The sequence below is a fragment of the Osmerus eperlanus genome, chromosome 14 (genome assembly GCF_963692335.1).
Source record: "Osmerus eperlanus chromosome 14, fOsmEpe2.1, whole genome shotgun sequence".
NCBI lineage: Eukaryota > Metazoa > Chordata > Actinopteri > Osmeriformes > Osmeridae > Osmerus > Osmerus eperlanus.
In genome coordinates, this window is record NC_085031.1 from 10742747 (window position 1) to 10760802 (window position 18056).

Sequence of the window (18056 nt, forward strand, 5' to 3'; positions counted from 1 at the left end):
CACTCTCTTCTGCCCTCTGATTCTCCCGCTTCTCTCTCTCTCTCTCTCTCTCTCTCTCTCTCTCTCTCTCTCACTCTGTTTCTATTTACATGTCAATGACTTTCAAATTCGAGCTCAGCCCATTTTCTGACTCTCCTATTTACATGTCAATTACTTTTCTACTTTATGCTTTCGCTGGTAAAAATGAAGGTAATTTGCTTGCGACACTCAGACCGTTCTTTCAGCTATTACTTCCTTATCTTTTCTGGTCACTGAGTTCTGATGACTATTGAACTACGGAACTGTGAAGACATTTCTCTCGTCAGCGTATTAGTGACGGTTGTTTTGCTTTGATAGCCTACGTCGGCTGATGGCCAAGGGTTTTATCTCAGCGGGCTGTACCACGCTTTGTTGTCTTTAAAGTAGCTCGAACATACTAGTTCTGTGTCATATGGATAAACAACAAAGACATACAGTATCTTAATGAGTGTCTTAAATGAGTATGTGCTCATTAAACGTGCTTGCATTGCTTAGCAATAAACTCAACGTTAGACCGGTGCAATGTTTTGATTACAGAGCGAGCTTTAAAGAAATAAAAGTGACATTCAGTGATGTATTGTATTCATAAAAAGGTCTCATAAAAACATGCAAAGAAGCAGTTCAGATGGTTCATAATCAAATCCGTACATCGTGAAATTGATACGTACTAGCCTCCGATCTCTCTGTGGATGGCATGATGAACACTCTTCCATGTAATAGCAAAAAACTACTTTATGTTTGAAGACATTTCCTTGGGGCTAACAGTTCATTAAGGACACACGCACGCACACACACACACACACACACACATATACACACACACGCGCACACACAGCCATAGTTAAATCTGATGAGTTAAAAGTGACATGCTGCTCCATGTACTAGGTCATGTCACTCTGCCCTGTAACGCACACACACCCCGTCTTGCTCCCCCTGCTGCTAAGGCGTGTTTAAGCGTCCCAGGGCTCATGAATGATTTACTGTTACAGGCAGGACAGAAATATGACTGCGTACCACTGGAATATTGATGTCAGACCATCAATTATTAAGGCACTGATTTTTGGAGTTAACATGCAGTTGACCTAGTGAGGGTTGGTCTGTTTGTTTGTATCTGGACAGGTGTGTGTGTGTGTGTGTGTGTATGATGAGAGCGACAGTGGTGTGAAAAAGAGAGATAAAGAAAGAGAAAGAGGGATGTTAGGATGACTGCACAGCATTGAAGTGTTTATTAATTGAACAGCCTAGACTTGACCTCAGACAAACAGCCTGAAGACAGAGTTATGTTGGCCTATTTGTTGTGGGAAGCGTCCTTATTTTGTTGAACAAGGGAACTGATTCCCCCAGCATGCATTGCCTGGTGCAAAATAGATAGATGTGTGCCAAAACAATACTCATGTACTCTCTTTTTGGCTTGGCAAGGGAAGGATAGTTTGAGGAGTTGGCTGAGAGACACATCGACTTTAATATCCTCTACACACTTGGACAGTGATATTGGAGAGAAGAGGAGGATAAGAGGTGAAGAGAGGGAAGGAGATTTCCTTCAGGGAAAATGGAGAGAGGTGGTCTGGCGTAGAGGGTACGGAGAGATAGTATCTCTCTGTCGCCCCGTTGGGGATGGAGAGATGTTAGAAAGCAGGAGATGACCCACAGGAGCTGGGGAGATGGAGGGGTGGAGATACGGAGCAGGAATAGACGGGGGCTTGAAGAGATTGATGGGAGATAGAGGCAGAGGCCATGAAGGGCAGGGACAGGAACAGAGTTTTCCCTCCGATAAGATAAAATACCATGACAACACAGAGGTCGGAGAGGTGAACAAGGTTCATCAAACTCTTCTTTGTAACTTAGTCAACACTACACACACATACACACGTTTCACAGCTACAGTAGCTGATAGTCTCTAACGATTTATAGACTGACTGTTGCATTGTTTTAACATTACGTGGCAAGTTGTAATCCCTGCTGTTTAACCATCCTGCAGATAGACAAACACAACTCTCCATCAATCTAATCGCATTCGAATGTATGCGTGTGTGTTTATGGACGTCATTCCCACGGTTCCCTTGCAAATGAATTCCAGACTTCAGTTAACTCCTCTATCACAGCAGATATCTGGGGAACAGCTGAAAATGGCGACATCTGGTTGCCAAGTGGGGACACTGCACCCTTTTTAAGCACACCTGCAACCCCTTTTCTGATTAATCACACAGGGCCTGCATAACAACTGTTTCTGTGGGTGACAGGAATGAACTAAAAGCAAAAATAAATCAACAATTTTAGACTTTGTGCTGCTTTATGTGGACATTTTGGTAGAGGTCAGCCATAACAAGGTTTTACCTGGTAAGTGACTATTTATGTTGAACACCTTGCAGGCCTTTATTTCGAAACACAGACAAACACTGAATATCCATTTGCACAAGGTTAGCCTTTGTCATGAAGCTCATCAAGGAAAACAAGTATGCAAGAACATTCTCTCAATCTGTTCTTAGGGGGCATCATGATCGTCACACAAAGTGTTTGTTTGTGTTTGCTTTTTCATCCTGGGCTTGCTGTCCATGGTTGTGTGCCCATTCTTACCTCATCAGGGATGGGGGAGCCAGGAGGGGGGAGACAGGATGATGGAGACTGGAGGGGTGAGACAGGAGAAGGGAGACAGGAGGGGGCGGAGACAGGCAGGGGGAGACAGGCAAGCTAATCGATAAGTGAGGGCAGGATGGTGTCAAACGGCAAATAAACAAACCAGCCAATCTACTCTATCTCTTTCTCTCTCCCTCTCTCGCGCATACACACACACCCGCACACACTTGGCTAATATGAGGTAACACAGACTGCTAATGTGGGAGAGTTTATGCAGCCAGCGGAGCAAAAACCAATTCATTCCTATTCATGTTGGGTTGCCGCACAGACGTGTGTGTGTGTGTGTGTTTGTGAGAGAGAGAGATGTTGACGGAGCTTAGGGGAAATGGGAGAGAAGAGAAGGGGGAAATGAGACATGGGGAGAGAGCAGAGAGGAGAAGGAGATAGGGACGAGTGTAGATAAGGAGAGAGAGAGATGGCAGACAGGAGCGGGGGTGGAGAGATGGAGAGAGATGGAAAAGATGGAGGTGAGGTCTGTCTGGTATAAACAGTGATATTACAGTATTGATCAAGCCTTCATATCTGGTGGCAGATAAATGGCCCTTAGCGTGTGTGTCTATGTATGCGTTTGTGTGTGTGTGTTGGGACCGATGGCTGAGAGGAAAAGAAGACGAGAGGACGAGTTGTATTGATTTTTATAGATGGCTAGAGAGAGAGAGGGGTTGACTGTATCTATCCATCTATCCATCCATCTAACTATCTATCCATCAATCTGTCTGTCTGTGTGTGTATAAGGCTACTCTTCTATAAGCATGTGTTGTACTGTGCCTACACTTTCAAACTGAGTGTGTGTTTATTTTTAACCTATAACTTTACAGCCACCATCAGTAGACAATGACTAAAAGATTGAAGAGTCAACCAGTTTCCTGGTTCAGAATCTGGTTCAGAATCGGAAAAATGCACATACATTAGATCACACATCCTGTATGACGCCGATGTTTGATGTTAAGCCAGTCACATGCACAACGTGTGTTTGTTCTCAGGAGATTTGAGGTATGTAAAACACGCCGCAGTAGTTTACTGGCTCATGGAATGTAATCCTGTCTAATCTGACTCTGGAAGACACACGTCAGTCTGTCTATCTGTATGCCTGTCTGTCTGTCTATCTGTATAACTGTCTGTCTGTCTGTCTGTATGCCTGTCGGTGTGCCTGTCTATCTGCCTACCTTTTTGGAGGATTATTGTCAGCCAATCTCTGTTTTTAAGTAAATAATGTGAAAATATGTGATGATAAGATGTGTGTGACAGAGAGGGGGAGAGAGTACGAGACCGTGAGCGAGATTCAGGAGTGAGATTGGGATTAAGACTAGTATTGTGTCTAAGAGATTACGATGTGTGTTTGTGTGTATGTGTGTTTGGCAGGTTTTCTCATTACAGGATAACAGAGCATCTGTTCAAATGTTCCCACTCAACCCTGCCATTCTGTCGCTCTGGGGAAATAACACATACTGCTGTGTGTGTATGTGTTGTTTGTGTGCTTGTGTGTGTGTTTGGGTTCGTGTTTTTTACACACTTTTAATACCATCGAAGTGTGTGTGTGTACCACTCAAGGGAAAGCGAATATGGATTTGACTGAAATTGGACACAAAATGAAACAGTGGAGTGAGTCTGGAGGAGAACTCCACTTCCTCCTAAAAAACTCTCCAATTAAACCATCAGCTCCTGAACGACTGCTCATTGAGCTCCTCACATAGATCTGCACATCTCACAGATTTGCTCTCTTTGTACATAATCCATTTATATTTTAGACAAATGCCGAACCAGAAACTTTACATGGCACCAGTGATGGTTATATAGCCTGTTACATTACATTCCATTACATTTACATTTAGCAGACGCTCTTATCCAGAGCGACTTACAGTAAGTACAGGGACATTCTCCCCGAGGCAAGTAGGGTGAAGTGCCTTGCCCAAGGACACAACGTCATTTGGCACGGCCGGGAATCGAACTGGCAACCTTCAGATTACTAGCCCGCTTCCCTCACCGCTCAGCCACCTGACGCCCCTGTTCCTTCATAGTGAAAATGTGGGCTTCTTAAGATGTTACAATACCCAGATGGAGCTAACTTCCTGTTTCCTGCTTGTCTGTGGAAACACTCATTTATGTTGGCATTGTAATTGTTGGAGAAAGTAAATCTGAAATTTCTGAAAATATTTAGCTTAATCAACGGGTCAAAGATATAATTATAACATATTTAGTTTTCATGACTGAAAGCCTGCTCTGGTTGTTAGTCACTAAATTGGAGCCGTAGGTGACTAAACAAAAACAGCATAACTGTTGGTTACATTGTATTCAAATGGCAACCTAACACTAATATATCATTGTGATGGTGTCATTAATTGAATGATAAGACTGTTAGGTATATGTTTATTGTTTGTGGCCCTATTAATCAGGGCCTATCACTCTGCCCTAATGGAGATAGATTATAAAGCTGAGTCGTGACCGTCCCTGGAGAATGCCTGCTTAGTGTGTGTGTGTACTTGTGTGTGTGCATGTTATTTTGTCAAGTGTTGTCGTGTGTTTTTGTGTTTGTGTCTCAGTTGATATAAATTCCTCCAGTAACCATGTGATTTTCTGCTTGACTACTTGAGCCAGTGTCACCGGCTCTCTGTGAGGGCACTGGGCTCGCAGGTTAAATACACTCATTTATTACAGCCTCTTTGTGTGGGTGTGTGTGTGTGTGTGTGTGTGTGTGTGTGTGTGTGTGTGTGTGTGTGTGTGTGTGTGTGTAACTGTCGGGTGCAATGCACCAGGATAATTAGCCCAAGCGATGCTTGCTCGTGCTCAACATTAATGTTTCCAAACAAATACCGGGATTTCTATCAGCAACCGTATCCGGTCACGTCAGTCTCAGAGAGATGCTCCTCCATTGCCCTATGAGGAGCAGCCAGGAACGTGCAGCACATAGGGAAGGGAATTCTGACTGTTACATCAAGTTCTTAGGGTTTGTCTGCATGCGTACATGTGGGTGTGTATGTGTATATGTCGGTATGTGTGTGTGTGTGTTTATCTGTGAATGTTTATGTGTGTGTGTTTATGTTTGTGTGTGTGTGTGTGTGTGGAGTGGGTTGTGTCTGCTTATTCTCCCTTCTGTTTGCGATCTGTTAATTAGACAGTGAAACCATGTAATGGTTGCAGATTGGGACTCTGGCTGTCTGATGCTGTGAAAGACTACCGGTAATCTTGTAAAGTAATCCCTCCCTCTCCTCTACAGTAAATAACCTGGGGTATGTCCCAATACCCATACTACCATACTTCAAAGTATGCCTGAACAATATTTAACATGTCCCAATACCTAGTATGTCAAATGCAGTGTGCCAAAAATACCAGGATGTCCTACTGCATCTAATCGTATTTTGCAGTATGCAACTGTGACGGATGTATGAGCAAGAGGGTCCAAGTTCCAGCCGCAATGTTATGTCAAGGTAGTATGTCCCAATTGTATGCACACTGCATGTAACAGTACATACTGTACTTTGCAAGAGCAACTGCAGTATGTACTAAAATAAAAAGTGTCCGATTTGAGATGCAGGGACAGTCTCCTTGATATCAGAATACAAGATGGCTGCTGGCGGCTTTGCTGTAATCTGATACACGTAAACATATGTGCACACACACATTCAGAAATCCACTTTACTTTCATTAAGTATCTCTTAGTTGGCTAAGAGCTCTCGTTTCACACAGCCCCGGCACCACTGTTATAGGACGCAGCACACACTCTGTGTGGAAGGAGACATTGTTAAGGATGGGATGTGTTCAAAGATTAAACCATTTCTACAAAATGTTCCTCAGAAATTCCAGCAGTAGAGCTGCCTTTGAAAAGCAGCATCTGACAAAAGCCAAGGAGGGGAGAGGGAGGAAGGCAAGAAGACGACTATGTGGAAAGCAAAACAGCTGAAAAGACAGTGAGAACTCCAGCTGCATTTAGATTCGAGAAACCACGCTGCCAGGAAAGTTAAAAAAAAACGTTTATGTCAATCAATCAAATTTCTGTCATATTTAAAAGAGCTATGCATATAAAATATGTATAGCCCTTTTTACACGCACATGTCATAAAGGGTTTTTAAAAAGCCCATAGATTGCTTCGATAGCCAACATTAAGTGGCAGCCAACAGAAGTGGACCAGTGTTCTACTCAGTTACCAGATCATGTTCTTGCTCTCTCTCCCTCTCCCGTCCCCTCTCTCTCTCCCGACCTTGTTAGACAACTTCTGGTGCATCTCTCTATGATAAAAAAGAACATGTACTTTATACATTAGGGTACGACTTTGAAGAACAAGACCTTAGTTAGGGCTACTTGTTTAGGAGTCAATTTGGAGTCATTTTACAGTTTACAAGGAGTGAGGGGATGGGTATGAGGAGGGTATGGGGTGAAAGGTACTAAATGCATCTATTTGCCGTGTTTTGGTGGGTTCAAAGAAGCTCCACCATATTCAAGAACTCAGTATCAAAGCAAATCTGTCATGTTGCCTCAGTCACGCTTGGCTTGGCTCGCGTGTGTCTGTGTGTGTGTGTGAATGTCAGTGAATGTCTTGTAAAGTTTTGTCTGAGCAGTCTTCTTTATGTGGTGTGTGTGTGTATGTCCTGGGTTGAGTGTTTAGGTGTGTGTATTGGTCATGCGTGGTTGCTTCCGCTCTCATTTCCCTCGCTGCTATGCTGTTGTCTCCAAACTGCAGAAGAAGAAGAAGGTTAAACAGGAAGGTCAGGGCAGTGAGGGAGGACGTCATCCATCACTGTTGTAAAACTACAAAACCCATATATTCTGCAGACATTCTATCTGTATTAATTTATCTGGGAAAGACACTTTTGTAGTTCTTCTGGCAACTTGCCTGGGCTCAACTTAATGTTGGCGTTGCACAGTTTTAAAATAAACTTCTACAGAGGTCAAGTTACTCTGAAAGTATCATTGTAACACTAATATCTCAATTAGACCCACACCCTAAATCGTTTTAAACACCCAAATTAAAATGCTAGCACAACCAAAACAAAGTCAGTTTAAATGTTGAAGTTGCTAGGAAACCCATGTAGTCTTAAGCTTAAGGTCTGGATTTAAGACTTATCAGCCCAGTTAACTAATTCAGAACGAAGACCCAGTTATCTTCCACTAGCAAGGTAAGAAACAGCTTGAGGGACAATGCAACAGTTTTTGGAATATCAAAATCACCAGCTGCATCTCATTCTCTCACTCTCTTTCTCTGCCACACTTTCTCAATCTCTCTCTCCCTCCCTTGCCAACCCTCTCTCTCCCCATTTTTGCATCCCACCCTCCCTCCTTCTCCTTCTTTCTTTCTCCCTCTCACTCCCACACCTCCCTCTCTCCCCTTTCTGTCTCAACACCTTGTGTCATCAACACTCTGGTCTCCTGCTGTGTCACATCTTCATAGGATCTATTCCTGTGCTGACGAGTGTCTGTCTGTTCTATATCTGATCTACCACTGAGCAGCTGTGTGTGTGTGTGTGTGTTTTTGTGTTTGAGTTTGTGCGTGTCTGCTTGTGTGTGTGTTCACACGGGCAGCTGTCTCAAACCAGAATCTAGTCCTCAAGCCATCAGCCAGTGATAGCTTCTGTGTGTACTTCTGCCGCATGACAAATCAAATAGAGCCTCCTCTCCTTGTCTCCTCTTCTCCTTTCCTATGTTAAACCACTGAGAAAAAAAGACAAAAAATTGACAACATGAGGAAAATGTTAAACCTTATTTACTGTGCTGAGGAGGGAGAGGGAGTTGGGGAGGAGGGAGATAAGGAGAGATGGACGGAGAAGGCAGAGTCCAGGATGGAAAAAGGACAGGGCACAGCTCAAGTCTTGGAACATTGCCCATGTCCTGCTCTGCCCCTTCTGAATGTTATTGCAGGACAAACAAAGACTATTCCTCTAGAAGCCTCCGCATATCGTCTCTCGGCCTCTTGTAGGATCAACGCAGTGTGTGTGTGTTTGAGTGTTTGACCTTTTCTCAGTCAGCAGCTTGATAGTTCAGCAGATCATAGTTTTCTAACTGACCTCTGTTGTATCTTACCCCGGGGCTGTGTATTGCTCCAATCAGAATCTAATCCTATCTAGAGCCCCTCCCCCAAAGGGGTTACAGATCCAATCACTTTCAAGTTCATCCTCGATCAGAGCAAGGCAGGAAATGAACACATCCACATCCACGTAGACACAACACTGCAGATTTCACTTTTCATGTAATAAGAATATAATCCTCATGACAAACTCAACATGAGGGGGGAAATGACGGTGTGTGTGCTGTGTTATCAGAGAGGATTAAAAACGTAATTCCTAGTTTGTTGGCCACTAAGTTTTAGTTCAGCGTTACTTACCCTATCAGAAGCTTCTATTTGAATTGTCTTCAATGGCAGTCTGTCGTTTATACTGCACCTGTGAGGTACTGAAAGAGCTTGGCCACATTATTTGTTTTAATCCTCAATGCACACACACATACCAACACACACATCGAGAGACTAATGTCTGCTTCTTTCCATTTTACATAGCATTTGTTTCTTTCCTCGTAAACATGACTTATCTGTAGTGCTTGCATGCAGCTGTGTGTGTGTGTGTGTATTAGTGCGTGTGTGTGTGTGCTACGGTCTCCTGCAGTGTTGCTGTTAGGATGCTGTTGCTTTTGGTGAGAGCTGTTTCTCTCCACCCTTTGATAATATGGAGGGCTTGTAATACCAACATCCCTTCCCTTTGCCACGCCAATGTCTTTGTTGAAAGTCACACACACACACACACACACACACACAAACAAACAACCACCCACCCACACATGAACACATAAACGCACACAGAAAGGTGCCGGTAAATCTAATTATCATTCCTCCCTTAATCTCAGAGGAAGCAAGCTGTGTTTGTGTGTGTGTGTGTGTGTGTGTGTGCTCTCCTTCCCTCCCTCCACGTCTCCTCCACACCTACACAGTGTGAGCTAAGAGGTTAGTCTAATTGTTTTAGTGCCCTCAGGTTGTACTGACTCTGCATGCTTCGATCTCTGTGTGTGTGATATCTCATTGATTTCCTCTAGAACATATATGGGACCAATTGGTTTTTCTTTCCTAAATCTCCCTTCTATCACCAGATCCAAGCTCTCGTTCAGGCCAGACTGGTGTACACTTACGATCTTTGAAACCAATACCTGATATTTGATTAGAGCAAACACTGAGTAAATTGTTTTCTGAATGTCCTCGATAAACTTGAGAAGTATTTGCGATGTTGTGAGATGATCAAAGATTTGAAAGGTGTGTGTGTGTGTGTGTGTGTGTGAGAGAGAGAGAGCGAGTGAGAGAGTGAACATGTGTTGATGAATGTTGACTTTCACACCTTCGGTGTGTATGTGTGGCTATGCACGCCCAAGTGTCGCTAGGGGCAACACATGTCCTTTTTCGCCTGTCAAATGTCAGCCAATCCATCAACACTCCTCTGCCCACCACTGTGACACACGGGAGGGCTGATTGGGTCGACACCAACGGGTCTTTCAGAGCATACATGCATGTAAACACTCTCTCTCTCTCTCTCTCTCTCTCTCTCTCTCTCTCTCTCTCTCTCTCTCTCTCTCTCTCTCTCTCTCTCTCATTCTTGCTCTCTCTCTCTCTCACTCTCTCACTCACTCACTCTCACTCCCACTCAGACACACCTCTGTCAGCGCTGTGACATCCCTGTCTGCAGAACACGCGCGCAGACGTACGCATGCACAAACACCCATGCATACACACATTGTGAGTGGTGGCGGGGACATTTTAATGACAGCTAAAAGTGAATAAACGGAACGAACATCATGCCAATTGGCATTTATCTGTGTGTGTGCGTGTGTGTGTGCGCGTGCCTGTTGGCATTTCTCTGATGTCAGTCAGTTGAACACTAAGTCTGAATGTAGATTTTGACCTGCGTGACACACACAAGACTCACACAAACACACACACACACAACACAGAAAGAGAATGCCTTTTACTTTGTTGAGAAGACCAGGCTGGAGGCTGGTGTGTGGGGATAGAGAACACCAGACGTGAGAGAGAAAGCTTTCCATGTTCATCACTATGGACAGTCATAGCAGAGCACTATGGCTTACTGTGGTCTCACGGTCTGTCTCCCTGTTTGCCTCTCTCTCTTTCTTTCTCTCTGTGTCTCTCTCTCTCCCTTATGTCGCTGATTTTCTGTCAGTCTCTATCTGTCACCCACTTTCCCTCTTCTCTGCTTGTCTCTGTTCTGCTCCATGACCAGGAGCCATACAGAATTCCTGTGTGTCTGTAGGTGTTTGAGTGTGTGCAGGAAAGAGAGAGAGGGGGAGAGGGGGGGTAACAGCAGGTAATCTTGAGTATTGACTAGTACATCAATAATACTGATCCTCTTCTAATGATCTTCCAGCACTTTCATGACACATGTCCGCACACACACACACACACACACACACGCACACACACACACACACACACACACAGTACCTGTACGTGGCTGCAGTTGTCATGTTGGGCTACAGGGGGCAGTGTGTCTCCTTAAACAGCTAGTAGAGGAAGAGAAGAAGACAACATTATGAGGCAGATATTTAGAAATAAGCATAATGATTTCACAGCATGCTTGTTTAGTTGTGTGTATGTGCATGTTTGTGCGTGTCCATGGTGTTATTCCACGAGTTACGCTTTGTAATGGGTTGAATGATTAAATCAATAAGTTCTTTTGATGACCAAGATTTGATATTGACTCCAATAGAGGAGGAGTGGGAAGAATAGAAGAGAGGGAAACACAAGTCTGTTGTTACCAATGTTCTGTTTTAGGTCCGTGTGTGTGAGTTTCGGAATCGTGCATGTCATGGGGTGAAAGTCCAATATGATGCCTTCCATCCAAGGACTGTGGTCACTATATTGATCGATACACCCCCCTCCCCCAGCACACACACACACACACACACACACACACACACACACACACACACACACACACACACATACACTGGACACTGGAGATCTGTGTTAGTTCCTTACATGTTTTTGTAATGGAGGGTCTTGACTGCAGGGGATTGTGGAAAGGAGGTGGTGTGGGGGTGGGGTAGGGGGTTGCGGGAGTGATGAAATATTTAACTCTTTACTTTCATGCCATAACCTGTCCTCTCTCTCTCTCTATCACTTTCTCTATCACTCTCTCTCTTCTTTTGATGTTCTTTCTCTACTGGTCTCTCTAAGACTGTTCCTTGTGACCTCCTAAGGCAGCCATGACAGTATATCTTGTCCTGTCCTAAAGTCTGATTCAAAAAGTTAAATATCTTATCCTGTATAGTCCGTTAACTTCTGTCTGATCAGAGGGTTCTAAATCTGATCTTTTGGTTCTAAATTGTCAAACTGAAATGTTGTATATTGCGTCAGATTTCCATGTAATGAATTAATATAGCATGAAACGTCTTTCCTCCGGCTAGGAGAAACCATAGTGTTGAGACTGGAGCTAGGCATGTCAAGGATCTTAGCCAATAGGATGGGAGAATGAGGGCATTCTACATAATTAACATAGGTTAATATTTAATTTCGATTGCAGGCGTGTGTGTGTGTGTGGTGAAGAGGTTTCACCTTGTGAATGTAAATGAGAGAACGGTTGAGCCTCTGTCTATGTAGGGTGAGGCATCTCCCCACTAAAGTGTGTGTGTGTGTGTCAGTGGGATAGCATGTGTAAGTGAACTCTCCCCAGAAGATGTATGTTCCACTTCAGGTCTCTGTAAAGTACACGGAACCACACAGAGCAGGCACTAGGCAAAGCAACGGCTCTCTCTCCGCCTTGACAATTGTGTCCCGTTAATCTGGAGAAGCGACTAAAATGGCATGCATTGTGTTTCCCCAGTCCACAAGCCGTGCTCTTCACACACTCACATGCACATGCACACATACACACACACACACACAAGCACACACCCATACATGCACAAACTCAGAGGCACTCTCACACACCATTGACCCCCAGGGTTAAAAGGCAGAGATTGATTACTTTGTGTCCTTTAGGCTTGTTTAGGCTACGTGCTTATGGATCTCAGGTCAGACCAATTGATATGACCCCAACTTAACCTCTCTGACTTTCATCTCTTCCTCCCCCCTCCATCACTCCTACACCTTCTTCTTCATTTACTACCTCCCTCCCTCCCCACCATCTTTTTTTCAGCCTGCGAAAGCAGCTATTGAAGCTTATCTTTCTTCAACTTTGTTTCAGCGACGTGAGGTTTCTCTATCCACTCCTTGTTTCACGAGTCCTCGCGCATCGGACGTGTCGGAATGTGAGGAGACGTCGTTAGAGTTTCTCAAGAAGTAAACGATGTGCTTGGAGTGTGTTGCGTAAGGTTGCGTAAGCTTCGCTAAGAGCTTCTGTGTGTTCTCCAACTGCGTGTGTCCATCTCTCCTCTCAACTTTAATGAGAATCATTTCCCTCTGTGAGGCTACATAAGACCATGCACTGTGGAGCTTAATTTGATCTCTTTAACACACACACACACACACACACACACACACACACACACACACACACACACCAGCAGTATCATTAGGATTCAAAGCATGTAGTTACTGTGTTGGTTACACACAATGTTGAGTGTAATGATTCTAAAGAGAATATCAACACACAGACACACACTCTGAACCATGTGTAATAGTATGTAATTAGTGTAAAACTGCCACCCTCTGAAGTTTTACATAAATGTAATTAGCACACACACACAAACATGCACAGCTGTCATGAGGCTTGCTCTGTGTTTCTGGGTATAATCAGCACATGGAGTGCTGGTGTTTCTGATCGGTGTTGATTAATGTACTCCCCTCAGCAAGGAGCACTGTGTGTGTGTGTGTGTGTGTCCACTGGTTTAACGTGTAGGACGCAGTCCACATTGCAAAAGCCTGGCTGATAAAACCCTTTTTTAAACAGTTTGTTAATGGCAAATTTGTTGAGGTCGCCTGTGGTCGTGTGCCATTGCAGTTTGTTTAGGTTCGGGAGTAAAATATCCCATAGATACAAGCGAAGGGAGGGAGAGGGATGTGGGAGATCTGTCCAGGCCTCAAAAAGCAACAGATTTCTCTATCTCTGTTTCTCTTTTTCCACCAAAATCTCTCCATCTTTCCTTGGCTTCCATTGTCTTACTGTCCCTCCCTTCGCTCTCTTTCTCTATCTCGATCTCTCAATATCCTTCTGTCTCTCTCTCTCTCTCTCTCTCTCTCTCTCTCTCTCTCTCTCTCTCTCTCTCTCTCTCTCTCTCTCTCTCTCTCAGGTTTTGGTGTGGACCAAGACAGGCTAATCTGGGGGCTAATCCATCTTGCCCTGGAGAAGACACACACAAACACGTACACACCCACACCACATGCACACACATCACTCACAAACACATTGGAACAGAGTAGGATTTGGACATTCAGATGAGAAAATGGAAAGATTAAAATGTCAGGTCGTCCTGTTCAGAGTTGATCCTGTCTGGCAGCCAAAGAAGCAGACCTACCCACAACAGCTGGGACACACACCGTGTTATACAGAGTCAAGGTGACTCGTACCTTCACACACACACCACACTGGCTCACTTGCTTGCACACACGCACACATACACTGCTCAGGCTAACAGACACTCACACACACGTGTGCTCACACGCACACTAAATGTAACACAGATCTCACCGCCTGATGGCAAAACATTATTGTGATGCAGGTGCAGATGTGCCTTGTCTGTGAAATGTGACCAGGAGAGAAACATGACCATGAGTCTCTCTATCTCTCTCATCCTCTCTCTCTCTTTCTGTCCTTTCCCCATATCTCTTTTCTCTTTTTCTGTCTCTCTCTGATTGCCCCTCTGACAGCCCTTGCAAAAGTTTCTCTCCTCATTTTCTCGTTCCCTCCCTTCCTTCTCTCACCTGTGCTTCTTTCTCTCCTGATGGGCCTCAGAGATCCATCTCTCTCCTCAGGCATTCTAGACCGTCCCACGTCCTTCCCCCGACTGTCTCCAGACCTCTGCTCACGGGTACTTGGACGCTCTCTTTCCCTCTTTTCCCCCTGTGTGCACATGCATGTCAGCTGACTTGTGCACCCGCCCACCCACACACACATCAACAAATCATGAAGAAAATGCTTATTTTGCATCTGTGTGTCTGTGTGTAGATGCACTTTTGTGCGCACGTGCGTGTATATGTGTGTGTGCGTGCCTGTGTTTGGGGGTAGTTGGAATGAGGACATATGGCTCTGTATTCCCAGAGATCCCTGCTAAAACACTGCAGTATTCTAGACATAAATCACCCAGATCACTGGAACACACCGGAGGTGTGTGTACGTTTATGTGTGTGTGCCTTTGCGTGCCAGTCTGTGCCATAATGAGGTCATTCCACCCCCCCTCTTTCTCTTTCTCCACCATTTTCTCCCCTTTTCCCCCCTTCCAATTTCCCTCATTCCATCTCCCTCTCTCTCTCCATCTCTCCCTACCTCATTCCTCCACCCACCCTCTCCTCTCTCCCCATCGTCCCCCTCTCCCAGGTTGGGGAGCAGGTTTCCCTAATTCCATCAGTCCCCACCATATGGTATGTGAGCATCATTTAAATTGCTGCTGCTGTTTGATCGCTGCTTGGCTGACATTCACATCTAAACCCAGCCCATATGGCCCTCCTATTTCTCTCTCTCTCTCTCTCTCTCTCTCTCTCTCTCCTCTCTCTCTCTCTCATCTCTCTCTCACTCTCTCTCTCTCTCTCTCTTCTCTCTCTCTCACTCTCTCTCTCTCCTCTCTCTCTCTCTCTCTCTCTCTCTCTCTCTTCTCTCTCTCTCTCTCTCTCTCTTCTCGCGCTCTCTCTCGCTCTCTCTCTCGCTCTCTTCTCTCGCTCTCTCTCTCGCTCTCGCTCTCTCTCTCGCTCTCTCTCTCCCTCTCTATCTACCTCCCTGTATTTATTTCCCTGTCTCTCAGTTGCTCTCCCTCTCTCTATCTTTCTCTGTCTGTTTATCTCTTTCTCCCACTTTCCTTCTCTCGGTCTCTCTCTAACCCTAACCCTAACCCATTTGTCTTGTTCGGTACCCGCTCTCTCTTCTATCTCTCCCTACATTTATCTCTCTGTTCTCTCACCCATCCCCCTATTCTCTATTGTTACCATAGCCTCCACCATGGTCAACAGCCAAAGTACAAAGTGGATCCAATAAAACTTGCGTTTTAAGGTAATCTCGTTGGTGGGATGTTATTGAGCGTTGTGCACACGTGACAAGGGGAGGGGGCCTTGTGCTGTGGTGTTTCTTCATTAATGGTTCCTCTCTGACTGAAGCTTTTACATCCTAGATTTCCGCTAGTCGGTCATTGGGACCCAACTCCTGGTCCCTGGATTTCTAACTCCTAGCTCCCTATCCCCTAGCTCTCTAGCACCGAGCTCCTTAGCCCCTTAATCCCTGACTCTTAGCCCTAACTTGCTACACATCTGTCAGTGTCTAAATGAATCTGATTGATCAGACTAGATCATCTAATGTATTGAGGTAGTAGATGTGCTGGTTCTGACCTCAACTGCAGAAACAGGTTCTGCAGTTGCTTTGTGGTTTGTCAGACATTGCAGAAGTACCTGTCTGTTTGAACGTGCCCTAGTTTAGAAGACTCAGATGATGATGTTGTCATTTGATTTCTACTCTGTCTTCAATCTGTGTGTTTTGTGTGTGTGTGTGTGTGTGTGTGTGTGTGTGTGTGTATGCATGTGTGTGTGTTGCAGAAACATGGTTGCGGACATCTCCTCTCCTCTCGGCCATTACCAGAGTCTCATATAACCAGGCCAAGGGCCTGAGAGCAACACACACTCTATAAATACACACCACTTAAGGGCCTGTGGGGGCCTACACACACAACCACACGTGGCTTGCTAAAACACACACACACACACAAAACAAACTTAGGTCAGCATACACACTCACACACACACACGCACTTGATCCCCCATGTGACCTCAAATTCAACATATAAACGTAATTTGAGTTGCTGTTCATGCCTTCTTTCTGTATGAATAATATATCGATGTCAAAGGAAGCAGAAAAGTGTTTCCTTTAGAATGTCAGAGGTCCATTTTGCAAAACTACATTTCCCAATGCTTCCAAGGTAGGAGTAGATCTGAATAATACACATCTGTCTGTACTTACTGTATTCTGGGACTTGTAGTCTTGTGCAAATGTAGTTTTCTATAGTATGCTTTCACATACTTTAATAAATAAAGTCATTCTAGGACTTCAAATCCAATTGCTGCCATGATTCAGATCTCCACTAGAACTTTCTGATTCGGATATATCTTAGGATGGATACAACACACACTACAGATGCCACTGAAATGTCAGCTGTGTGTTTTGTGTGTGTGTGTGTGTGTACGTCTAAATGCTCTTGTGATGGTCCAGTCTTTTAGCACTGTGTTTTAGCAACATGTTTGCAACTTTCATCTATCAGCTCTCTAATGGCCCTTCTGGGTCCCTTAACACAGTCCCCCCCCCCCCACACACACACACACTCACAAGCAAACACAAGTAGACAGATACCCACACATGAGCAGATGCAAACAGACAAACACACATACACACAGGCAGAAACACACAGACAGACAGCCACACACAAATGCACACACACAGGAAAATTGAGTACTTTAAGTCAAGTCCAATCTTCGTGTTCAGGGTCCTTTGGGAATGGACCTGTCTCTTCACTATGACCCTAGACAGTTCACTTCACGTATCCATCCTTATACCATCTGTTGATCTGTCTATTTATCGGGCTATCTGTCTGACTATCCGACTGCATGTTTGCCTGTCTGACTGTCTGTCTGTTTGTCTGTCTGCCTGACTGATCCCCCTGTCTATCTGCCTGCCTGCCTGCCTGCCTCTTGGCGTTAGCCTGGTTCAGGCACCAGGCTGGAATTATTAACAGAAACATCGAAAAATTGATTATATGAATAGGTTTTCATCCTGGTTAAATAAAGGTAAAATAAGTAAATAAAAACAATTGCTTTAGGAGTCTGTGTGTGTGTGTGTGTGTGGACATCCATTACCTTGTCAGCTCTTTCCCATGATGCTTAGCTGAAACAAGAACAAGGTGTCTCTCTCTGTCCTTCTCTTACGTCCTTTAGTTCTTTCTCCCTATATATCTATATCTCTTTCTCCCTCTCTATTTCTGTCAATTAAGTTAAATTAAGTTTACATTTCATGTGCTTTATTGGCATGTTACAGTAGGAGGTATTTCAGATATTCTCAAAGCAAACATACTGTACAGTATATATGCATTCAAGCACATTTATAGTTATTGCTCTCTCTCTCTCTTCCTTTTTTTCTCAATTTCTCACCTGTTTTACTCTCTTTTTCTGTCTTTCTCTTTCATCACACAACCTCCCCTTCTGTCTGTCACCATCTCTATCTCTGTGATTCATTTCACAAATTACATCAAATCAGAGTGCTATATTGGCATGAAAGTAAAAGTTGAAC

The 18056-nt window shown here is 44.4% G+C and overlaps 1 protein-coding gene across 1 annotated transcript in view; it reads left to right on the top strand.

Moving 5' to 3' along the window:
- Positions 1-7267: 7267 nt before the first annotated feature.
- The window catches only part of ndst3 (N-deacetylase/N-sulfotransferase (heparan glucosaminyl) 3), a 35754-nt gene continuing 24965 nt past the window's right edge, over positions 7268-18056 (top strand). Inside the window, 1 exon segment of the mRNA XM_062478189.1 lies at positions 7268-7352. Coding sequence (XP_062334173.1) covers positions 7268-7352 — 85 coding nt within the window.